Source organism: Periplaneta americana, chromosome 4 (genome assembly GCF_040183065.1).
Source record: "Periplaneta americana isolate PAMFEO1 chromosome 4, P.americana_PAMFEO1_priV1, whole genome shotgun sequence".
NCBI classification, from domain to species: domain Eukaryota; kingdom Metazoa; phylum Arthropoda; class Insecta; order Blattodea; family Blattidae; genus Periplaneta; species Periplaneta americana.
In genome coordinates this window covers 90,656,250-90,682,415 of record NC_091120.1, presented here as the reverse complement: position 1 = coordinate 90,682,415, position 26,166 = coordinate 90,656,250, and the positions used below count along the sequence as shown (strand labels likewise).

General features: G+C 33.9%; 3 protein-coding genes across 4 annotated transcripts in view; 2 read left to right on the top strand and 1 right to left on the bottom strand.

Moving 5' to 3' along the window:
* The window catches only part of Brms1 (breast cancer metastasis-suppressor 1-like protein), a 38,931-nt gene extending 21,488 nt beyond the window's left edge, over window positions 1–17,443 (top strand). The window contains exon 6 of one of the 2 annotated variants that reach the window (XM_069823727.1): window positions 1,426–17,443. In XM_069823727.1, the coding sequence (XP_069679828.1) occupies window positions 1,426–1,436 (11 nt within the window). In that variant the 3' untranslated portion in view covers window positions 1,437–17,443. The remainder of the gene's footprint in view (window positions 1–1,425) is intronic. The other variant, XM_069823725.1, reaches the window with a different exon arrangement.
* On the top strand, window positions 1,432–12,273 carry LOC138698046 (uncharacterized). Its single transcript, XM_069823730.1, has 2 exons — window positions 1,432–1,483; window positions 10,652–12,273. Exon 2 carries the CDS (start codon window positions 10,696–10,698, stop codon window positions 11,263–11,265), a length of 570 nt encoding a protein of 189 aa, XP_069679831.1. The 5' UTR covers window positions 1,432–1,483; window positions 10,652–10,695; the 3' UTR covers window positions 11,266–12,273.
* The window catches only part of LOC138698042 (ADP-dependent glucokinase), a 46,612-nt gene continuing 25,510 nt past the window's right edge, over window positions 5,065–26,166 (bottom strand). The window contains exons 7-8 of the mRNA XM_069823722.1: window positions 24,076–24,253; window positions 5,065–21,295 (exon numbers count right to left, since the gene is read on the bottom strand). Coding sequence (XP_069679823.1) covers window positions 21,047–21,295; window positions 24,076–24,253 — 427 coding nt within the window. The 3' untranslated portion in view covers window positions 5,065–21,046. The remainder of the gene's footprint in view (window positions 21,296–24,075; window positions 24,254–26,166) is intronic.

Genomic DNA, 26,166 nt, shown 5'->3' with positions numbered 1-26,166 from the left:
AGTTTCTGTTGTCCAAGATCGACGATTCTGTGTAACAATACTTCCTAGTTGTAAATTTACTTCATCCAGCATCAATAGCATGTGAAATCTGTTTTGTTGCAAATGTCTTTCAAACTATAATCTTGATTCATGCAAAAATCTTTTGATGCAAGCCATTGCACAAATTGAGTATGAGATGATTTTCCTGTTATTTATCATAATGCACCTCAAAAGACAGTTTAGCAATTTGGAGCTGAATGTCTCCTTGCAAATTTTTTAGGACTGCAAGATGTTGCTATACAGCTTCAATTCTCTGCTCTGCACAGTGTATCATGTTCGTTCAGTACAGTAGGTGCATTTCATATATTGTTAACATGTTGATAAATTGTCCGAGCAGTTGTCCGTGAAGATCAAAGCATTGTTACTATTATTACATTGGCCACCTTTTCAACTTTAGTAAATCTTAGCATTTACATAACTGGAGAGAGTAGAACAAGAGGAAATCATTATTAAAGACTTAAAAATACTACACAGTTAAAGGTGATTTAAGTCTTGCTGTTGTGATTTATATTTATCACACTGAATTGAAATCTGTTTTGGCAGACTCCTATATTTTAACTAGAATAAAAATTTGTTCTGCTTTCAACGAATAACTGGTGTATTTAATTATACTATATACATTGGACATTAAAACAATTCTCGGTTTAAAATTGTTTTACACAGTAAAGTGGTAAAATGGTCATATTTGTTTTCAAGTATTTATCTTATTAGTTCACGAATCACTTACCGGTATTTAAATGTAAATAATATGCCTTATTGAGACACAATAATAAGAATTCAAGCCTGCTGTACTTCTTAATGCCTTTACTTATTTTAATGCTCCTGTAGATATTCTGGAAATTAAATTCGAGAGAAAAACCTGGTTTATGTCGCATGGATTGAACCTCTGCTTTTCGTAAGTGGTCATTTGTAATGACTGAACTGACCAATAAACTTTATTTACATAAGGCAGAAAAAAGATACGTGTAGACAAAAAAAAAAGTAATACATGAAACAAAATATAACAAGTAATGGCATTATTTCAGTTTTTTTTATTTCAGTCATAGTTCTCTCTATGAAAGACTAAATTTAAATTCTTTAAAATCAATAATGTGCTGTTATGTTCACGCTAAAATCTATTGCTTTTCACATTAGCTTATAAAAATAATTTGGCAGTTAGAGCAGAATTTTTTAGAACTGGTCTTAATGTGATATTTCTCGTTTTCATCATATGTAAATGCCATTAATCATCCCAGAATTCTTTTTTTTTTTTTTTTTCACAGACATTAGGAATAATTATAGCATCACACAAGATAACAGCATGTTGTGCTCTTGTAAAATGGGAATTGTGGAATAAAGTGAAATATTTAATCCATTGAAAATTTATCTAATCCATTTTCTTTCCAGTGCATATTTGACGGTAATATATTCAAGACTGGTCATATAGAACTCCTGGCGTTGATTGGTAAGTGCTAACTAAGGTTGCATAATTCAAATGCAATAATCTGGTATGTTAGTTCCTCGTGAGGAAAAATCACATAGCAAAGGAGTATGAAATTCATAACTGGCAGAGGGTACTGGATCGTCATTCAGAAAAACGAGACGAGGACTTAAGATTATAGTAGCTCTCTTGATGTGAGTTATGTTCAGGAGTAAGCTTTGCATAATTATGTAGGTATGCATTATATTCACAAGCTTCAAAGTGATCATTGGTTTCTTTTGAAGTTTTTGAAAACTGTAAAATAATTTTGTTAATATAACATGAAGTCAATATAGATTTGAAGATGATATTATTTATATAATAAGATGACTTACAGGTGAACACGAATGTGGGTGCTCTCTGTGAAAAAAAAATAAAGAATTTCAGCTTGTAGACAGGATTTTTTTCTATGCATTTTGCTACCATCAGGTAGAAATTTGTTTCAGAAGATAGATTTATGTTTTCTTCTGTTTTACTGTATCACTTACCTGAAGATACCAGATGAATGGTTTTGCTTGTCCAGTGAGTATGGATTTTATGTTTTTCCTTCCACATCTTCCTGTTTGACAAAATGTTACGGACACTGTCTTGCTGTTTTGCTGTTCTTAACACATTATTGTTTACTTTGCTCTTCACTGAATTCTCAAATTTCAGGTATATTTTCCATAATTTTATTATTTTCGATGTTTTATACAAATGTTAATTAGCTATGGTTATTTACTACAAAACATACATGTTTGGTCCTTCAGAACGGAAGTTTCAAGCAGATTGTAATCAAATAATTGGTCTTGTACATGACAGTGTGTATATTAACATATGCTTCTTTTTTATATACATTTTTATAATTAATCATGTGAAACCCCCATGTAAAATTTTACAGTGAATAAACAGGATACATAGGTTTGATTATATAATCATAGGTTGAAAGTATTGAAACGTCGGTGTTAATTTATATTGGGTATAACTGATCTAGAACTAATAGACTGTGTTACATAATGAAGTCATATATTATTATCCTAACTTCAAAATCAAGACTTGATTTTTAAATATTGTATTCACCAGATACTAAATTATCATTGAATAATAAGTGATAGATTGTCATGTCAGAGAACATAACATTTCAATTTTGTCCTATAAAATAATGAGCATTGAGGAGTTGCATGAAAATATGCAAATAGCATAACGTGGATCTGAATAAGTTACGCTGTTGCATTGGACCAAATTAGCTTCGAATAAAAGTAATATACAGTAATTCATCTCATTACAAAGATCTGATTTGTTGTGCCTCTACCCAGTCAAAATCTGCTCTGATATTCTTCTACAATTGTTTCTATAGAGTTGCTCTACGTCTCTGCAGAATATTAGGAAAGTTCTTATATGCAGTGTTTAGCTGCAGCACGATTCCTTGATGGTTTTAAATTGAGTTTTTCTCTCTTTTTGAAAATCGATATGATGATTGTAGACTTCCATATTTCTAGTATTACTTCTATTCCAAATATATTATGTAACTACAGTAGTTTTTGTATTTTGATCATTAGCACAAGACACTATATTTCATCATTTTTGCTATCGAATCACCATCTCCTGTTGCCTGTCCTCTCAACTGCTGTGTTTCATTGTGTACTTCCTGTAGACTGGGAGGTTCACTTTCATCCTTTAGGCCTACTATTTCCCTTCATTGCATTTCAAATTCCAGTTTTTCTTCCCGTTTCCAGAGAAATATATGATACAATTTCCTCTGCAAATAAATTTGATGGTGTTCGAGTAAAGGAGGTTGAATAATTTTTTGAGCAAATGAAGTTACGTTCCTCAGGTGAATACGCAAGTTAAATCCTACAAGTGAGTATGCAAAAAAACAAAATAATACTAGCATTTCATGTGTTTTATTTGTGTAGAGAATTATTTGCAATAAGGATCCGAATTTTATTTTCATTTATCTCAAAACTCATTTTTATGACTTATCTCCCTTTACCCTAACACCATCGAATTACAGTTTGGTGCTCCCAGTATGTAATAAATTTATTGCATGTTGAAGTGATACATGGAATTCAAGTTACAGTCTCGCAAATGACTGTTATAGACTTTTACGCTTATTGTATAATCTAACCTTGGAGCCAGTAATATATTCTCCATTATCTAAGACAATCTTGTTTCTACAAGCTGCTACTGCTGCTGCAGTGTTGAGAATTTCATCAATCACATTTTGTCCGTTCATTATAAATTTGGCAGTCTTACAGTATAGTCTTTAAGGATGTGTCGCAGTGTCATTGATATAGATTGTTTTCAGTGTTGCTGTAAGTCCAAGTTGATTTAAATAAAATAACCTGTTACGTTTGTAACTTCGATCTTTTCACTATCTGCAGAGTTCGTTATGTATTTATTAGTGTTGTGGGATTTAATCAATCAATTTCTGTTGTAAGATTAATCAATCAAAATATTTAATCAATAATCGAGTTGATTAAAGTTAATCAGTTGAAGATGATATTAATTATTATTTTGTTAATACAAACTCATACTAAAAATTCCGACAATATTCCTCTTTCGGAAATTGCTTACTTAAAAGAACAATAGTACTGTTATTTTTTTCGGAAATTGCTTACTTAAAAGAACAATAGTACTGTTATTTTCTATCTGCAAAGCAGGTAGTGTAGGGAAAATCTTTGCACAAACACTTCAGAAAGAGATGGAGATATGAGGACAGTGACCTAGTGTACCTCTATTGAAAGTTGAAACACAATGCAAAACCCTTATTAAGTTTTATAGTTTTCCAAGAAAACTTCCATCTTGTTGTCAGCTCATCTTCCTAGCATATGAAATGCATACTTTTTTGGGATTCGTCCCCCTCATCCCTTACAAAATAGCCATGTCTAACTGTGTGCAAGTGAGAGCGTGCCTCTCTTACTCACTCAATGTTTTCTGACGTCCGTACCTTTTGAACATGGCCTGGTGGTTTCTTATTGGAAGCTGGTGATGTTAATCGAAAGTTTTTTACCCTTCTCAATACGGTATTGCGACTAAGAGCAGTTCCGTGGAGGCCAATATTAAAATGTAGACGAAAGATAAGCTGTGTTTTCAAAACTGAATCACCATTCTTGAAAAAATGTTTCGACGATACAAGCATGATGCTCTGCACTCCACGCCTCCATAATTACACAAAATGGCATCTAAAATGCTAACCAACGACAGTCAATTGATATCAATAACCCCCATGTTGCTCAGTAAATGGCCTTCTAAAACCGTCCAACTCCTTTGCCGCACCTTTTTTGTGTATGTGCGCGTGCGCGTCTCTCTCTCTCTCACCCCCTCCCCTCCCCCCTCATGCTAGTTGCCCACTCTACAAGCAGGCTCATAGATGTTGCTAGTGCCAAGAAACATAGACCACTTAGTTCATAACAGACCACAGGCAGTGGGTTCACAATACTCTCGTAATGGATGATGATGATGATGATGATGATGATGATGATGGAGAATTGTTGGGTTGTCACAGGGAACAGGAATACCCGGAAAAAAAGCCAATGTTGGCTAAAGTTAATTTAAATTACATAAAATAATGATTTAAGTTAAAATTCTCCTTCAATCTATTGCTAAATTTATTCATTCATAGTTTTCTACCCAAGGGCAGGTCTTTCACTGCAAACCCAGCATTATCCAATATTTCATATTACTATCAAATTATAACATACCCATTATCTCGTAGCTTAGTTGCCTCATGAGTGATGCCTGATTGGTGTCATTTGTGAAGTTCAAACCTTCTTCGGACAGTTTACCAACAATAACAATATAATATTTAAACTTGTGACATATTAATACATAACATTTTAATCTTAAATGCCGATTTTTATTACATATATACACGTTATGTACAACAACAACAGCAACAACAACAAAAGATACATACTTGCAAAAATGAAATGGAAAGTGTTACTTTAAGCAAATTATATTTGGTAAAACATATTACATTAGGGTGTGTCATAAAAATGTAATTTAGAATTTTTAATGGGACACCCTCCTCTCTCCTCACCCCCAATTGGTCCGCTTTTGTGAAAAAAAAAGTTCACCATTAAAATGTTAGATGTATTTCATTTGAACAATTTTTACAGGTTGCTACCTTTGCTTAAAGTTCGTGAAAATCAAGAATAAAAACTGCGCTTTTTGAATATAATTTTTTCATTTTCTAGTTTCTAATAAGTTTATCATAATTATTTGTTCCTTCCCTCTGTAGATGGCAGCCATACTGATGTGTAGATACAGTGACTAGTCATGACTAAGTGCGGAGAGTGTGATATTAATATAGTGTTATTTGGGTGCTGACTCACTTGAAGCTGTTGCCCTATTGCCTGCTTGGACACTGGATATTGTGTTATCTACTGTGTACGAAAAAATACAAGAACTTATGAAGAAAGTGAACTTACTATCATCATCGTCAGAAAGTGAATAAAATACAAATGACAATTTTGACATTAATAAATCTGAACTATCTATTTTCGGGTAACAAACAAAAACACCAAAAAATCAATTTCTAATGATCTTGTATCAAATCTTGATGTTGCCAAAATCAGTGATAGTAAAGCAGCAGTTGTCCTACACCTACACAAACAGCTAGGTGTTTATCCATCAGTCCATCTTGCATATGTCAGGGAAGAATAAAGACTAGGCAGAAGATTGCAGAAATTATAACAACAGAGTTCCAACTGGATGTTACACTGACAATTCACTAGAATAAAAAATGATTAGAAGATATCACAGAAAACATCACACTGTCGAACATTTTCCTATCTTAGTATCCGGAGATGTAGAGCAGCTTCTCAGGGTGCCAAAACTATGATCAGAAACTGGTGAAGCTATTCTTCTGCTGTGTGTGAAACATCATCGTGGTGTGCTTGTCAAAATATTAAATGTGTTTTGATACTACTGCCGTGAATACAGGACTACAGAAGGTGCATGCACTCCGATAAAAAGGAAGAAAAAACCACGAGAATGATCTTTTTTTTTGGATGTCATGTCACCATCATGTTCTTGAAATAGTATTATTACAAGCAGTAGTTCGATAAGTTCTTGGTCATTCCACTGGCCCAGAAATATGCCTATTTAAGTGATTTAAGAAAATTTGGGAGAAAGTACACTATGTGATCAAAAGTATCCGAACACTCCGCAAGGCGTGTTTTTATCATAGAAGGCGACAGAGTAGTCAGCAGACATCAGACAGCTGTCAGCAGACAGCACGAGACAGCAGAATGGGATGGTCTGAGGAACTCGCGGACTTTCAACATGGTCAGGTGGTACTTGTGTAAGAAGTCTGTGCACGAGATTTCCACTTTCCTAAGCATCCCTAGGTCCACTGCTAGTGATGTTATACTGAAGTGGAAACGTGAAGGGATGTGTACAACTCAAAAGCATGCAGGCTGACCATCCATGACTTCCAGAGACCGTCGAGTGTTGAAGAGAATCATACAGTGTAATCATCAATTATCCACTGCCATCATAACACAAGAATTCCGAACTGCATCAGGATTTTCTTCAAGCACCATGACTGTTCGGCGCAAGGTGCATAAACTTGGTTCCCATGGCCGAGCAGTTGCCCATATCCATACATCACACAGGCAAATGTCAAATTCCACCTCACATGGTGTAAGGAGCGTCGAAACTGGACCCTAGAAGAGTGGAAAACCATTGTGTGGAGTGATGAATCACGGTATACAATGTTGCAGTCCGATGCTAGGATATGGGTGTGGCAAATGCCTGCTGAATGACATCTACCAGCCTTTATAGTGCTGACTGTAAGATTCGGGGGTGGAGGGATTACACAATTTGTTTTACCTGACAATGTCATGGCACAAGCTTACGTTTTAACCACTTACATGCTGCCTATCGTCGAAGACCAGTTCAGGGATGACCATTGTCTTTCAACTCAATCGAGCACCTGTCCATACTGTAGGGCTTGTCGGAAACTGGTTTGACGACAACATCGCACTAATTGACTGACCTGCGCAGAGTCCTGATTTGTAACCGATAGAACATCTCTGGGATGTTTTGGAATGCCAACATCATGCTAGACCACACTGACCCACGTCGATATCTCTTCTCATTTTGGTGCTTGGGGACAAATGGGCTGCCATTCCCCAGTAAATCTTTCGCTGCTTGATTGAGAGTATGCTTGCGAGAGTGAAGGCTGTCATGAAGACTAAGGTTTGGCCAACACTGTATTGACTGCGAGTATTCCCAATGAAAGGCTGACCAAACTTGTACTTCATTTTGAGGTGGGTATCCGGATACTTTTGATCACATAACGTAGATGTAAAACAATTTCAAATTGCTACGAAACACTGCAAGCTGTCCAAGAAGAATATAGGGAGTTCCTAGAACTCGTTATCATGTTTTTGAGTTGAGTGCCTAAAGAAAGTATTTCCTTTAGGTCTCCTGCAGGTCGCCATCATGCCAGGTGAATGGCAAACACTTTGTACACTCTCAACATATGGACATATGGATGTTCTGAAGACAGTTTGAAATGGCAGAATAGAAAGGAATATCTGAAATCTGTATATTCGTCATCTGAATATGTAAAATTTATGTATAATCTCGGTTTACAGTTTGTTCAAGTGTCTCTGCTCCCAGAAATTACTTACAAATGCTAAAATCTCTTAATAAGTTCAAGGATATCAATCCAAGAGTATCAGAAATAGCTTTGAAGAAATTTCTGAACCATCTATGGTACTTGCTCTGTCACTGTTTGCTGCAACCAAGAGAGAAATAGTTACGGCTTTGGATAAAAGAGGAGATGACAGTGCTCAAGCATACTAAGCTACATTAAAAAATAGATGGCAAAAAACTGAAAATTTTTCTTCTTCAAACACAAATTATTTAACCATAACTGGAGTGCCATGTATCTTCCTCCTGGAAGAGTGAGTACTTGGACTATAAATGAACAATTGAACAGTGTTAAGAAGACTGAAGTGTACGAAGATTATACAAATGACTTGACTGAGCACAGTGTTGCCCTAATGGAGTACAATAAACTCCACACTAAGTATGAGAAAGAACTTGCTGTTGAATGTAGGAAAAAATACAGAAATTATTGGAACAGGAAATAAATGTTTTAATTAGTATGTCAATATTAATTTATTCTGCGGGAAATCCGTTTTTATGCATTGTATATAGGCTATTTATTTATTTTCCAATGGCGAAAATTGACGATCAAGTCATTTTCTCTTTAGCTTCCCAGTACAAGCTAACAAGGTCCTCAGTCTTTTGTGCAGACATTACATATATTAAAATATAGATTATAATAAAATATTGATTTTTATTCAAGTTTGTGAAACTTTGAGCTCTGATAGCGACCCCTAGTTTTTTCAAATAAGCTGAAACTTCATATACATGAATTACTTTACAAAAGGAACAAAAACGTTTCTAACAAAATTTTACCCTCTCTATTATGAAACACCCTAATATTAGATTAAAAGTATGTGAATTAAAACATGCGCCTGACAGTGTATAATGTATAACTCACCGAGCCATGTCAAATCAGTTACCAATGTAAGGTCGCCATTTCTGACTTTTGCACATTTATGGACCTAAATTCGGTAGACATTGAGGCTCGCCATTTTATGTAATGAAATACTTCTGCTTAAATTGCTTTAAACTGTAACTCTGGAATGTTTAACAGTATGCATCTTGACTAGTACTACAGCTTACTGCAGCATTAGAAGAAATAATAGTAGGTGCTTCTATCTGAAAACACTTAGCAAAGAAGTGTTTATAACTTTATTATTATTTTCGGCATAATAAGTTTGCTTAATAAGGATGATAGTCTCCTAAATAGTGTACACATATGTTAATTATTCAAAGTGATCTTTAACCCACAACGACGACATTGTTCCACACAAATAAAACTTAAATTTAAATAACAGATTGTATAATTCTAATAATAATAGGATATGAATATGGAATTAGGAATGTAACATGTAAAATGACCAAGGAGCAACAGTAAATCAAATAATTCTAAATTTTAGTTTTTTAAATTACGTCATGAGGGATAGAAAGATCTTCTCATTAGCTATAATTTTTTAGATACCAGTAATTTATTTAATAGTCTCCATAGCATCGGCCTAAATTCCTTTTTGTTTCTAAATCATTTAAAGAAATGATTTTTATGAGGCAGTATCAAGATTATATTAATGCTACCACTTTATAATTATAATACCATATATTACGTTTTCACTCTATTTTTTGGATATTTAATAAATTTTTACTTTTTCACTCTTATGTAGGAATTTAAATAATATATGCATGATATTATTTGTAATAATAGAGGCTGAGGGTTTGAAATATATGTATAGTAATGCTCTCTATTCTTATATAAATGTAAGACTTTATATACAGGGTGCTCATCCTGTGGATTGGTAACTAGGCAAACCTGCATTTTACAGACGATGCGAAATGCAGGTGCTCACATTGCATTCACCAGCCCGTCCAGTAAGGCTACAATGTTCATCTGTGTTAATGTGTTGTGATAGCGCAACGGTTAACACGCTGGGTTGTCGCGGTGCAGGTCCGGATTCAAATCATGGCTCTGGATACATACTTTTTTTTTTCGTAATCTAATGCGTTTCGAGAACGTTCTAGAAAATCATGTTTTTTGTCCGAATGCTTAGAACATTCTAGACATTGAATTTGCTTATAAATAGGTGGTTCCAGCCGCTCGTGCTCAGTGTGGCAAGATGTTTACCAATAGAGAGTATACGGAGAGGTGCAGCAGAATGCAACACAGGCATGTCGTGTATACCAACAGAGGTTTCCGAAGAGAATTCCTACAGATCACAAGTTTGTACGGGTTGCAAAGTGCCTTTTAGAGACAGGAACAATACAGAAGACACCTCATCCACACAGAGATCGCCCTGTCTGTGACCAGGCAATGACAGATCGTGTGACTATGTCATTCAGCATCTGCATTGTAGTACAAGGGATATTCACAGGCATTTCAATATCAACCAATCTTCCACGTGGAGAATACTACATAATGCAAAGTTTCATCCTTATCATATCCAATTACACCAGGAGCTACTGATGCCAGATCATGAACGGAGAGTGGCGTTCAGTAGGTAGGTCATACGACAAACTCATCAAGGTGTGAACTTTTTTGCAATGTGTTATTCACAGATGAAGCAGGATTCCACAACACATGCCAAGTAAATCGACACAACATGCATTATTGGAGCACTGTAAATCCACATTGGATGCGAGAGGTGGCCTTACAGATCCAATGGGGCTTCAATGTTTGGGCTGGTATACTCTGTGACCATCTAATAGGACCATTTTTTTATGATGGCCGACTCACTGGAGATCGCTACATTCACTTTCTACAACACGAGCTGCCAACTTTACTCGAGGTACCACTGCAGATCCGAATAACTATGTGGTACCAACACGATGGTTCACCACCTCATTCAGCGCTTCGCGTAATGGATCATCTAAATGACACCTATCCAGAGCAGTGGATTGGATGGTATAGACCAGTAGATTGGGTAGCACGCTCACCTGATCTAACCCCATTAGACTTCTTCTCATGGGGCTACCTTAAAAATATCGTGTACCAGGAGCAGCCAATGACCCCTCAACAGCTCAGGGAACGCATCATCTTAGCTTGCCATGATATCACACCGGCCATGTTGCAATGGGTTAGGCTGGCAATGATGGTTAGATTTCGGACATGCATCCGCCAGCAGGATGGCCAGTTTGAATACCTATTACAACCATATGGAGGAAACAGATAAACTTAAGTAAGAGTTTATCTGTGTGATAGTCCAGTAGGATGCCTTATGTTTGTCATTTTCAGTATGACTGTATATCATCATGATTGCATTTGTAGAGCCTCAAATACTTTTTGTCTTTCTTTTGTATGTCAGAATATCTACAGAGAGTAAAATACCATTTAATGACTTATGTTTGTCATTTCTCATTAATGCAATGTTATTCGCATTTATTTCTTATGTTCAATAAAGCAGATTTTAATAACAATTTGTGATTTAATTGGAATTTACATAATTAATCTAATTACCTTAAAACATATGACAGCACTATTATTAATCTCTTCCATGCCAAATTATATGTTAAATTACCCTAAATAAGAACTACCTTCAGGTGTCAGTACTTGAACATCAGACCTTCACCGCTAAAGGCCAGTGCGTACACAATGCGCTAGTGGAACACCAGGTCATGTCATGCCGAGTGGTACATAACAGTCAATTCAGCTGAAAGTTATACGACGCAGGGGACTGTGTTTACGGTATAGTCTGTAAAATGCCGGTACTGCATAACTTCTCAATCTGCAGGATGAGAAGATTCACCCTGTATGTAGCTCTGTAGTAGCTGTTGTAGTGTGAGCACTTTTATAATTTTACAGAGTTATTCTTAATATCAATCATAATCTGACAATAAGAATCAATCATATTTACATTACGTTTATTTTCTTGATGTCTTGCTGCCAACAAGTCCCGCATGGCAGAGTCATACTCCTGAGAACACTGCTGCTCATTCAAATATGGTTATTAGTGTGCTCTGTACCCTTCTTGAGCAATCACTACACCATATTATGTCTCAAGTAGTTGGTTTCTATTTATGTAATAATGGTAATCTTAACTACACATTACATTCTACATGTACGGTATGTGTTTAAAGAAGGGTAAGAGGGCTATTTTTTTTTTTTATTATTATTTTGATATGTGGTGTACTGTGAATGCTCAAAGAAGAATAAAGTCTATTTTATTTAACGACACACTTCACTTTTGATGATATAGGTAATGAGTATTGAATCCATTTTTGACTGATTATGAATGTTGGCAAGCTGTCTTCCAACAAGATTTTATCACTCTTCATATGGCTTCAGTAAGTGAAGTAAGAATTGTGTTTGAAAATAGAGTTATTAGTGCTAGATTATTGCTGATTTGACTTCATTCCATGCCATTTTAATTTGTGGAAAACCAGAAAGATAAGATTTATAACAGCAAACCTCACTTATTATAGGAACTAAAAGGCAATATTTGGAGGGACTTAGCAACAATTTTAATTATGAACTAGGCTGTTTACACAACAGTATTTTACTACAAATGTGTCAAGAATTTATACATGCAAATGAACTGAATTTTCAGCAATACTTATGAATGACGACGCTGAATCCTATGTTCGCTCCATTTACTAGTCCCATGTGATCAGCTTGCTGGCCGCACAGGAGCTGTTGGCAGTGAGACATTAAGGAAATAATTGCACTGTATAAAAAATTGCAAATGGAGTATTATTAAACTGTACTAAAATTTAATTTTAAATGCCCTTTTCATAGTGAGAGTTTTGAAATATTTTGAAGTATAAATCTACGTACTTATTGTAAAGAATAAGGTGATCAAAATGTTAGCTTACCATTAAATTCTTAAGGCTTTAAATTTTATTTAAAAATAAATAATGAGATATGCCATGAAGGCACAAGGAGAAATGGAAAGGTGGAGCTCCACGACTGGATTTCATAGCAATTCCGGAAATCATGATAAGAGTATATTTTAACCTCTTCCCTGATTAAATCGAATTAACTCAGGTTGCTAACTGCCGCCAAAAGTTATTAACCCGAGTTAACTCGTGAGAGATGGATGTTTGCTGCTAAGAATTATTATCCCGAATTTATACATTTCCATCATTTAGTTAACCTTTTCTTCACTAGATGTTTACAGAAGTTAGTGTTACTACTACATCTGGTGGAGTGTTTTGTACTTTTTCCTTGCGAGTGGAATTCTATGCTCGTATAGCATTCACACACAGGAGTGAGTATATGATAGTTTTGGTGGTTTCTGTTTCCTTGTGCTGTTTTGTGTAAAGATGAATCGTGTTAGTGATTCCGACAATTTTGATGAGGAATATATTCCTGTAGACGATTCAGGCAATGAAACATCAGTATCAGAAGACGGACGTTACAGATTCAGATTGTTCTGTTGATGTTACGTCTGCTCTACAGTTGGTCAAAGAGAAGGCATCTGGCATCATTTCTTCTGCATCTCTGAGGTTCTCTACTTCTTCCCTGAATTTTAACATTGTTTCTGATAACGATATTTCTCAATTTTTTAAAATTATTATTTGATAATGACCTCATCAACATTATAGTCGAGGAGACAAATCGGCATGCTAATTGGTCTGTACAGAATGTTGAAAATAATTCGTGGTGGCCCACTACAGACTCTGAAATACATGTATTTTTGGGCATAGTGATACTGCAGAGCATTATTCACAAACCTGAAGAACAGATGTAATGGTCCAACGATCCAATGACTGCTACACCATTCTTCCCAGATATGCTCTCATTTAGGAGATTTATGGAACTGAAAAAATTCCTGCACTTCGCCAACAATGACTACAATCTGGACACCCACCCAAATCCAGAATTGAATAAAGTTGGCCTATGTTTCGGAATCTTGAAGAGAAATTCAAAATTTATATACCCCAGACAGAGATGTCACCATTGACGAGAGCCTGTTGCTTTATAAGGGGCAACTAGGGTGGGTACAGTATATATCACTAAAACGAGCCAGGTTTGGGATAAAGGCGTATATGCTCTGAATTTAAGAGTGGGTACGTTTGATCCAGTATAATTTACACTGGAAAAGGAACTATTCTTGATAACGGCTACAACAATCTTCCTATGTCTAGCCAAGTAGTCATAACACTCATGAAACCTTTACTTGGCCGGGGATATTGTCTTACAACGGACAATTCTTAACATTATCCCAGTTATCCGACATGCTCATTTCACACACTACAGACACTTATGGGACTGAAAATGAGCAGGAAAGAAGACAACAAAGCTGAAGAAGGGCGAAACTGCGGCTTTCTAGAGGGGCAAGAACATTACCCTCAGATGAAAGGATAAAAAAGATGTGGTGCTTCTTAGCATAGGTGCTGAGATGGTCATCAAGGAGTATTTTAAGCCGAAAATGGTGGTCGACTTTAACAACACAATGGGAGGAGTCGACAGGTTAGTCCAGCACTTGGCAGCTTATCCAAATCCGCGAAAGAGAGGAAAGTGATATTATAAGATCTTTCAACTTCCTGAGTTGGCCCTGTGGAATTCCCACTTTCTGTATACGAAATCTGGAGCTAGGAAGACACCCTTGGACTATCGAATGGTGATAATTCGTAAGATGTTCGAAAAATACACCACAAATGTCCTATCACCCAAGGCAGGATGGCCAGGAAAATCACCCACCCCACTTCGGCTTACTGGTTGACATTTCCAGAAGTTATTCCACCAAATCCGAAGAAGAACCAAACCAGACAGTGTTTCAAGTGTAGTAGTGTGAGGGTCACAAAAAAAAAAAAAGTCCAGAATGCAATGTGCATAACACCCTGATTTCACGTCTATCACACGACAAGCAACATTTAATGCTTTGATAACAGCACTGGTATGGTACCCCATAAATTAATCCATAAAACACATAAGTTGCTAAATAGTTTAGGAGAAAATCAAAGTGGGACAACTATCAGAGCTGGAATCAAGGCGCATGAGATAACTCGAGATAATAATTCAGGTATGAATGTATGTTTATTTTAGTGATTATTTTTTTAGGTATGTAAGAAAATTAGTGATGTACAATGATTCTGTAATATTAAATGACCTCTAAACGAAATTTTTTTTCCTCCACAAAATTAGTAAAATAGATAGTAAGGGAAGAGGTTAATTTAACTATATGAAGTTGAGTCATAGCTTTCACTTCATATACATCACTAATTGGAATATAAATAATAAATATTTTTTTAAGATTAATTTGTGCATTCTGGAGACTACTCTCTGAGCAGACGCAGTTGTCACTCACTACACTATTATCTCGGGCATACATTCACATACAGTAATGTAATTCAGAAGTACCTGAGGTATACTGCAAGTGATAATCTTCACCATAACAAAGGAAAATTATATTCATATACGCACACCATATAGCTTTTCCAAAGGGAAAAAGAGAAGATATAAAACACTCTGAATATGAGCATGAAAATGTACCGAAACCTTTTGAAGAAAGCAAACAATTAATAAAATAAGGAATGGTGGGGGAGGGGGAACACAGAGTCAAGTTCCGTCTTTCCAACATTATGTGCAAAGTACTCATGAATTGTTTTAACATGTTTCCTTCTATGAATAAACCAAACGTGATATAAAATTAGTGTCCTCTAATAGTAAATTTATACAATTTATAATTGAAGGGCTAAGTGCAAGAAGGGCATTTTAGAGGTTGTGCCCTTTTTGAGTAAAATGCTTTATTGTGTTCTCTGATTTGTTATGCATATGATCACCAAGTTGTAGTTCAATACAGCGATTATAGAGGTCAGGAGTAACCAAAATGTAAAGGCGTGCATAGATAACATCATTACAGTTTGAATTTTCAACATCAATTTTCTCAAAACTTGCATTTGAGAGAAGTGCCTTTCTTGCACCAATCCCTCAATTATGCTATGCATCATGTTGCAGCAAACAAGTATAGAATACTTGAACTTAATTCAGTAATATTCATAATATTCATTTTATAAGACACATCTTTTACTTTGATAAAATTGCAAAACAATGCTTACACCATTACATAACATCTACAAATATACCAGTATATAATTTTTTCTTTTTTGAGCAAACTTTATATTTACTGATAATTTCTACAGTGCAATACTAATAGCCAAAATCAATAGCCCTAAGAAGAACAATTTGAACTCTTTTTGGTTTGTTTGTAATGTCGAGTGGACATAATTTCAGATTATAATACATACATAGATTAATAAAAATGTAACTTTACTTATTGGTGGACAGGAGAGAGTGTAGAGTAACATAGAGATCATTTCTATCCCCAGAAAAGGTCAGTGGCAGCAATAAAGACAGGCCATTGGCTGGACTGATTCAACTCTACTGATATATCAGCTATGCCTGCATATAAAATTTTAAAGAAGATATTTGCCAAATTATTTGTTAGCTGCTGTGTTACCACAGATTATATCCATACAATCTGTGTAAGGTGTGTAAGCGTATCTTTCCATTATACACACGTCACTATTTTTTTCATGATGAGAAAATTGAAGTAGGCATAATTTCATTCAGTCTGGAGTTTTGTGTCATTCCACCACTTATCTTGCATTACTTCATATAATATGAAACTGAAGTGAATATGTCTGTATGATATATACATAAAAACCAGGTTGGGAAAATGACAAAATTTAAGCAAAAAACTACTATTTGTATTACTTCCCCCTCAAGTACAATAATTTCTGTCAATACGTAACATTTTATATGCATGCATTATACCGTATTGTGGATATGCCGTAATCTGTATGGTCCATCAGTCATAACTTTCCATAGTGCAGGGAATCAAATTAGGGAATAAATTTAGAGCCATAACATGTTTTGTATTCGATATTTTACGAAATATACCAAAGACGTAATTATTATATGTAAGTATATTAAACATTTATAAGTAAATAATGAGAATTATCCAGTAGAATCAGGCTTGTATTCATTTAGGATTGAAAGTGAATAGGACCTATTATTTTATCTATAGGGGGAAGGAAAAGTTGATCCAATAAAAAAATTTTCAGCCATTTTTAATTTACAAGTCATGAAGCTGACTACTGGTTATTGCTACATTATGTATAACGTGTGTAAGAATAACAAATTGCTGATTTTCTTAATAATTTTTTTTTCTTTCGTGATTTTGACAATTTCGAATGAAAGTTCTTGAAGCTCTCTTCTGAATCCAGTGCATAGATAGTATCTCATTATGACTAGAAGATGAAAAGGAAAATAATTATATAGTTTCAGTGCATAAGTAGGGGTGTGATTTTATGGTGATTATTTTACCCTGATTTCAGTGATTAAAATGGTTTAATTTCGGTGAATATTTCGTAAAAAAACAAAAAAAAAAAAAAAAAAAAAACAAATTTCGCGCATATTTTGCACCCTAAAGAAACTTAAAAATAATAAAATAACATATTTTAAAAATGATTACTGAAACAATCCCTTTGAAACTAACAGAAAATTGCTTGCATCATTAATTAAACTCATAATTCAATTTCATTCAACTGTAAGGGGGTGATGGCACTACTTCTTGATCTCACGAAAGCAGTTGTTGTGGGAAGAGAAATAAGTGTTGTCTGCTTGCGTGTTCCCTGAAAGTAGTCTCTGAAACTATGCCTACATTGTTGCCAGATGTCACACGTATGTAATGTTGAACGATCAAATATGTAGAAATGTTCATGTATATTTTATAATGAAGAAAATTTTCACGTTTTATTTGGGAGAATGAGTCATTTCTCATGCGAATTTTCCATAAAACATTTTTTGGTGAAAATATCGTGATTATGAAGTAATTTTGTGGATTTCTACCAATTTCGCGAAAATTCGCGTATATATTTCACTTAATTTTGGACTTTCATTAAGGGATTTGCATTGTCTATGCATAAAATTAAGTTTTTAACACATTTCGCTTATATTGTTAATACAAAAAAAAATCACACCTCTAATGATAAGAATACCAGCATCAGTATTTTTAAAATGGAAATATTGCGAAACAGCAAAATACAATTATTTTCCTTGGATCACAGCAGTAGCTTACAATCACAAAGTTGCAACAGGTCTCTAAAACAAAGTTTTACTATTAACCACGTGCAGTGACATACCACTGTAAACATTTGTTTGGAAATACATTAAGAAGTGAAATTATTATTTTTTTATTTCCTTTATAAAATTAGTCACTTGTAATTGCTTATATATAATATAATTTTAAATCTTGAATATGAAATAGCACAAATTCCATTAATTCTGAAATTACATAAAATTGTGGTGAATTAACTTCAAATTCTCTAAAAGCAATGATAAAATTATGTCCACCCAGGATAGTGTAATGATTTGTATTCATAATCAATATAAAAAGGATATATTCGTTCAAATTTTACTTCATTGGTCCCACTAAAATATATACATAACAAAACTCCTGAATAAGACAATGTCCCTTGTTAGCACTAAGGAATACATAAGTACATTAAGAAAAGTGGTTTGACAATTCTTTCACAGCCAATAACACTCATATTTTGACACACTGCATATAAAACTGGAACTTAAATATTTAATTTACCATATATAATAATTTTTTGTCTACTTTCTCATTGTTTCAATAATACGAATGTGACTTGGAAGATGAAGAATGTGTTTCATTTTATACTTTAATAAAAGCTGTACCAAGAATTTACTAATATCATAAAGAGACATAGTACATATACATAATATGTAGTAGGCCAACATTTTTCCGAGTTATATTATTGAACCTGTATGATAGTTTCTACCAACATAAAAAACTGTCATAACTATGTTAATTATAGTTTCTAAATATTATGATAATCATGTATACACATTTCATGTTGAAAGTTTAATAAAATATTATGACACTTACTAGGAACTGACGATGAAACCTTGAATTTCTTACAACTAAACAATTTTGATGTTATTTTGTATACGAATATACCATAAATATCTGTTTTATAACATGCTGTTTTTTTACCTTTATAGATATTACATGTAGCCTACTATTCTTAACCACTAGGTTACACATTTAACTGAAACAGGCAATGCAGTTTCGACTGTATGAAAAAAGTGTGTTTTTCGTAATGTACCATTCACATTCAAATATGAATTTTTTTTTCCGCATATAGCACAAAATGAACTTTTTACACACTGAGAAAATAGATAATATACTGTATATATGACATACAATTTAGGCTACTTGGTGTTTCGTATTATTAATTTAATTTAATGTTAGTTGAGTTTTAAAACGACTTTCCAATTGATAAATTTTACTGGTAAATGCAACTCTCGAATTGCATAATATGCAGCAAAACAAGCAAATTTAAAAGTTTTGGATGTTAATATTATACTAAATTTAGTGTTTAAACTTATTTTCCATTATTATTGAAATACTGGACATGTTTTATGTAAACATAGATTTCATTTAATTAAAGACATAAAATGAAAGTGCCCTCATCTTTAGGATAACTCCTGGAATTCATTACAGACAAATATAACAGCCAATAAAGATTTGTAACAAAAGTTAATGCAGATTACAAATCAATATTGGTAAGCCTTAAATCGTATATTTATTTTGTACTGCGTACTACTTTTTTTTTTTACTCATATGTTCACACATAGAAATACACCAAAATATTTAAAACTTTAACTCTTTAGCAGATCGTGTAATGATACCAAAGTTGAAATTTCTTATATTTAATTTGTATGAGTAAAACAAACTGTTTAGAATTATTAAATAAAAGACTATCAATACCGGTATCTGTATAAAAATGATGGTTTGTCTTTGTTCTGTATCACTTGCTCTGTAAGCTATCACAATTTTTACATTCACATATTTCTTTTTTTCCATCATTTATGTACATATAATATTTATTTAATATATTTTGTTTCAAATTATTTTAATATAATCCTTATTCGCTAGTTATGTGTAACAAAATTTTACTTATTACATTACTTGGTTTTCATCTTGTCATCAATTTCAAAAATCTTTACTCTATAGAACATTCTAATCTTGTAAATTTCTCATACTACTTGTACCTGCTGGGTACCATTTTGTTTCTTAAGACATGCCTTTCATTATTTAGTACGTTTTGTGTGACATTTACCACTAATGCAAGTTGTTCAGAAAATACAAAGTGTAAATGCTAACAATTACTTATCTAATGACCAGCTACCTTTCATACAATAATCTGGGTGAGATTAGTTTATTGTGGTTGGAATTAACAGTAGTAGTAATCAGTTATGCTAATAGTCTCATTTATGTTCTCAAATTTCATGCAAAATGAAACAACAGACAAAACAGAAAAGCTGGTCCATTATCAAGAACTACAGAAATCGTAAATGAAAGGTTATGTACTTTTGTATATATATAAAAAACGTTTTAACAATAAAATTTCTCTCAAATATTGAAAATAAAATCAAAACCTAGTGCTTACGATTAAAATTACTACCCTCATTCAATCTAAAATAAAGTCTTATTTCTGAGTCTCTCAATAAAGCAAATTACGTATTTTCTGAGAAGTTGGTAAATCTGTAGATTTAAACTGAATATTTATGGTTTCATAGGGAGCTTAAACAAACATCTTTTAGAATTATCTGACAATGTGACTTGGATTATAAAATATCCCTGAGCATTGCCTCAGTGACATAAGGAATGTCGACCCTGTACTCTTCCTACCGATATTGTTCTGTCTTCCTTTTAATATAACTTCAGATTTTTCTGAACAACAGTTATAACAACCATAAAACCATTTCTCCATTAATAACGTTTAAAATATTAGAAATTACGTTTCACATACAGTTAATATCCCTTGATATTTACGAACCTCAACTTCACAGTACAGTATATTATAATAGTAGATTTTGAACAAAGTCTTATCTCTTTTGTTGTATGGCAGGCGATTATTCTCATCAACATAAGTAAATACAAGAATGGAATGATATACAATCTTATTGTTTGAACATTATATTTGCAAGGAGAGACCAGCTGATGATATGTTGTCCCCACCACCTGCTGTTTGGTAAGCTTCTGTACATACTAGCACAGGTGCAACACATATCTCAATGGCAAGTCTAGTACCCGAACTTCCAGTCAATTCTTCATCCCAACAAGATACAGGATTTTCCACATTTAAAGGTACTCGTTTGCTGTCTGCTGCTACTGATGTAGAGAAGCTGTCATCCATTATCAGTTTCGCTTTCTCAATGTCAACCTAAAATTTTTCAATTATCCAGTCTCAGAAAAAAGGAATAATTAAAATTTTAATAATATTTTTAACAATTTGTTTTAAAAGAGGATAATTTGTTTTATTTTCTACGTTTTATGCACAAATATTGTAAACGTATGGAATACTAATCACTTGAAACGAAATAAGTGGTACAGTTACCCAGAGCAATAAAAAATTACTCCAATTGACATGTTTACAATGAATTATTAGAAATTATAAATGGAAAATAAAATGTTTATGATTAGTTTACTTTCATTATACTGAAGGAAAATATACATACAATTACATCCAATGAGACTAGATGAAAATATAAAAATGGAACTTGGTGACTGATATTTAAATGATATTAGGAAACTTAAATCATAAGAAAATTATCAATAACGATGACAATGGTGGTGATGATATTAAAATATAATAGTAGTAGTAATAATAATAATAATAATAATAATAATAATAATAATAATAGGAGTGGGGAAAATATATACAGAGTGATCCACAATTATATACCTATTTTTATTTTGATGCAGTTCTGTCAGTAATGATATTAGATCAATAATTTTACTGTTATATTGTAATCTGTTCTATACCATTGTACATTTGTTACAAATTATTTGTCTGTTATAGGACTAACCACGAATAAGTGAAAATGGTGGAAGACTATATTGGGATATCTGTTTTCAAGTAATCTATCCAGTTTTGCTAATTTCTAACGAATACATAAATATATTAATTATTATGGGGTAAGAGTCTTTTCGTATCTTCACTTTCAATTTTGTAATACGAGCAGAATTCTCAAATAAACTCTAAAATATAAAGCCATATTTAAAGTAACAATTTAGGAGGCAAACCCTTAAGAGGTAGAGTGAAATCGTAATTGTTCCACATGACATGTTATATTGCACCTGATGGTAGTTTTTTTTATCCATTTCCTTTACATTCCTAAGAAATTTAACTAGTGTTGATTGTGTCTTATTAATTTGCTTCTTTTTAGGGCCCAAATTTTCATCTACAGTATATAACAACGCAGCACCTACTTTAAACATAGTTCCTATAGTCATTAAAGAGATCAACCTGCAGTAAAAAATACAGTATAACCCTATTAATGCACTTGTTAAGGGGCTGTGGCTTTGAAGTGTAATAAGTGGGACAGCACTACAGACGGGAAATGATTTATGAAACAGGAAAAAAAAAAAAATTAGATATCACTTCATAGGAAATACATTCGTATTTTATTGTGCATTAGTTATAGTGCAAAATGGAAATAAAAGCTCATTTCATATGGAAAAAAGCTTTGATTAGTGTGTGTGTGTGTGTGTGTGTGTGTGTGTGTGTGCGCGCGCGCGCGCGTATTTTCGAAGTACATTTCCTGTTTACGGACTTTGTTTCATGTGGGAACACTTTAAAGATTCAATTTCCTCATCACTGTCTTCATCTTGGGCTGTAGTGACAGCATGATTCACAATCATGCCGTTCAAGATGGCTGATTTCTGAAGTCAAATAGATCAATGTCAACTGACACAAAATCCTCCATGCTGACTTCTCCCGTACAGCAGCTCAATCCTGGTCATCATCCATTATGAAAGGGGCACTCATTTCACAGGTTATTATGCCATTTTGCACTATCAAACTTACTGCACACTCCACAGAATTTAAGGGATGACTAAATTATAGAGAAAGGACAAGAATGTATTGACAGGAAAACATTTGAGTGTTAAAATCTTTTCATACAAAGGAAAGTATTGGTAAGTAAACTTCCGACAATACTGAACAGAAGGTTTTTTTTTTCAGGTAGAGAGTCAGATTTCTTTCCTGCACTCATGGTGCAATGACCCTCAGCACAGTTACAGCAACATATTTCTTTGCCATGCTTTTAAAACATTACAAGTTTGACAATTTATACGAATAATATTTGAGGAGAAAAATTCGATCCGGCGCTGGGGATCGAACCCGGGTCCTTGGTTCTATGTACCAAGCGCTCTGACCACTGAGCTACGCAAAATTCAATCCACAGCACCGGATAGAACCTTCCTCCTTCAGTGTTTCCCTTTGTGGCCTGACTCCAAGTTAGGTTTATATGTTGACGTATATGTCTAGTGTCAACTGCCATTATACAAGAAGCGCACTCAGTTGAGTGGCTTATTTGGCCGGGATTCCGCAGTTATGTTGCACTGCTAGCTATGAGAATCCCGGCCAAATAAGTCACTCAACTGAGTGCACTCCTTGTATAATGGGAGTTGACACTAGACATATACGTCAACATATAAACCTAACTTGGAGTCAGGCCACAAAGGGAAACACTGAAGGAGGAAGGTTCTATCCAGTGCTGTGGATTGAATTTGGCGTAGCTCAGTGGTCAGAGTGCTTGGTACGTAAAACAAGGACCCGGGTTCGATCCCCGGCGCCAGATCGAATTTTTCTCCTCAAATATTAATTGTCAACATTACAGAGATTATTCTGCGGGACAAATTAATAAAATCCATAATAATTTATACGAAGTTTTTTTTTTTTACTCCTTTGCAATCCAAAAAAAAAAAGAAAAAAAGAGCTACAAGCAGGGATTTGGAAGCATTACAAGAGGGTAAAATTATACAAAACTATATATGAAATGTCCAGGGTCCATACAAATGAATGAATGGAACAGCGTAATATGTGGGAGTATATTAATGAGGTTTCTGTACTTTTAAATTATGGGGATGAAACCTGTTTTTATTTCGTATAATTTACCTTTAACACATTTGCCTCTGAAAATTTCAAAATATACGAACCTCCTTTGAGCCACAGACGTGCCTGTTTGCTGTGAGGGATGCCTTTGCTGCAGCTGCTTTTGAATTTTTCCATGGTGAATCTTTCACTGTGAGAATGGCTTGATATGCTAATGTGTGTACATGAAATCTCGTTAGTTGTCGGCTGTTCTCCATGTTTACTGCACTTTCAGATATCAGACTAAACAAAAATTTTATTCTATTAAAAATTATATAAAGATTCCCTAAAGAAACATAATGTTAAACCGGGTGCATACAGAATTGGACACGACACAGTGCAACACAACATTTTGTCTGATGGTATTTGACTCCCATTGATTTCTTATGTGATGCACATAGAATCAGACACAGCAATACAGTTGCGAAGAGACAAAATTGGGTGGCTGCCTGAACTTGGTCGCAAGCCAACGGTCTGATGGCTGAGGCATACTGTGCAAAAAAAAATTCCGAAATTCAAAACATAAGGGTGAACAAAAGTTGTCTTATAGTCTCTACTTTAAGCAATGAAATAAACTAGGTCTCTAATTACATTTTTCACCTAGCCACAGGTCTAAAGATTATCATATAAAGTAAAATGTTTATTTATTTTTTTATTTTCATAATTCTTCAGTGCATGGTCACTTCCTTTTTTTTTCTCTCTCTTTTTAAGAAAAGCCTAAGTTTTCATTTGGTATGACGGACTTGTGTCTAGATGGAATACAAGTCATAATAGAGTAAAATAATTCATTTGCCTTAAGTCTTATTTTCTAACATTTTGTCAGTATTAACAGTTTATGTCGACATATGCCCTTAATATTATCACTGTATGATGTACTGCAAAAATATTATATTGACCACTTAAGATTTTTATGCCTTTTTATTTAAACTAACAGTGCCAACACTGTCTTAATAAGAAAGCTTGTAAGATTTATATTTCTACTGTTGTTACATTCTAGAATATAAAATAATAGCATTAACGAGTTACTGAAAGTGTTATTAAGATGTTCTATAGTAGAAAGAAAATGGTTCTTCTTATACAAAAGCAAGCGCATTTTGATAAAGATAGGTAAATGTTTTAATGGAGTATTTTCTTTAGGTATTTCTATTTTCAATATACGAGTAAAATAGGCAAATTGATTCGCTCTATAGATTAGAATCAAATTAAAACACACAACTGGTTATGTTCGAATTTCATTACTTACTGGCTTTTAAGGAACCCGGAGGTTCATTGCCACCCTCACATAAGCCCGGCATTGGTCCCTATCCTGAGCAAGATTAATTCGAATTTCATTTCTCACAAAAAAGAGAGAGAGAGAGAGGGAGGGAGGGAGGGAGAGAGGGGGGAGGGGGAGAGAGAGGAGGGGAGGGAGAGGGGGGAGAGGGAGAGGGATATATATATATATTGAATGCACTGAATTCCTACAACACTTTCAGCAACTCGTTAATGCTATTCTTTCATATTCTAGAATGTAACAACAGTGGAAATATAAATCTTACACACTTCCTTATTAATACAGTGTTGGCAACTGTTAGTAAATCTTAAGTGGTCATAATATTTCTCCAGTACATCATATAGTGATGATGCGAAGGGCATATGTCGACATAAACTGTTAATATCGACAAACTATTAGAAAATAAGACTTAAGGAAAATTGATCATTTTAGTGTATTACGACTTGTATATCCTCTGATTGAAGTTCTAGCTGATATGTACAGTCATTCCAAAAAAGATTTAGCGCACTCTTGATAGCGCATATGACGGAGTCCTGGTGCTGTGTTCACACAAGCATGTTTACTGCATTTCAGGTAAGTTTACATGTTAACCGGATTCTTATTATGGTTGGCGACCTGATCTTGATAGTCCTTTATACTTCCAATTTCAATAAACTTCCTTCCGATCCTTGTCACTGTTGTATGTGGAATTGGATTGTGATCAGCATGCATATCATTAAATAAATTCGCCGCCTCTTTAGAGATCATTGCCTGTCCTTATAGCCAACTATAATTAAAATTAGAATTCTGTTAAATTGTTAAATAAGACATTGACAATAGAGTTGTGCCAGTTTTTACCAGTTATAAACATGATTCCATGGATATAAACAAAGGACAGTCAAAT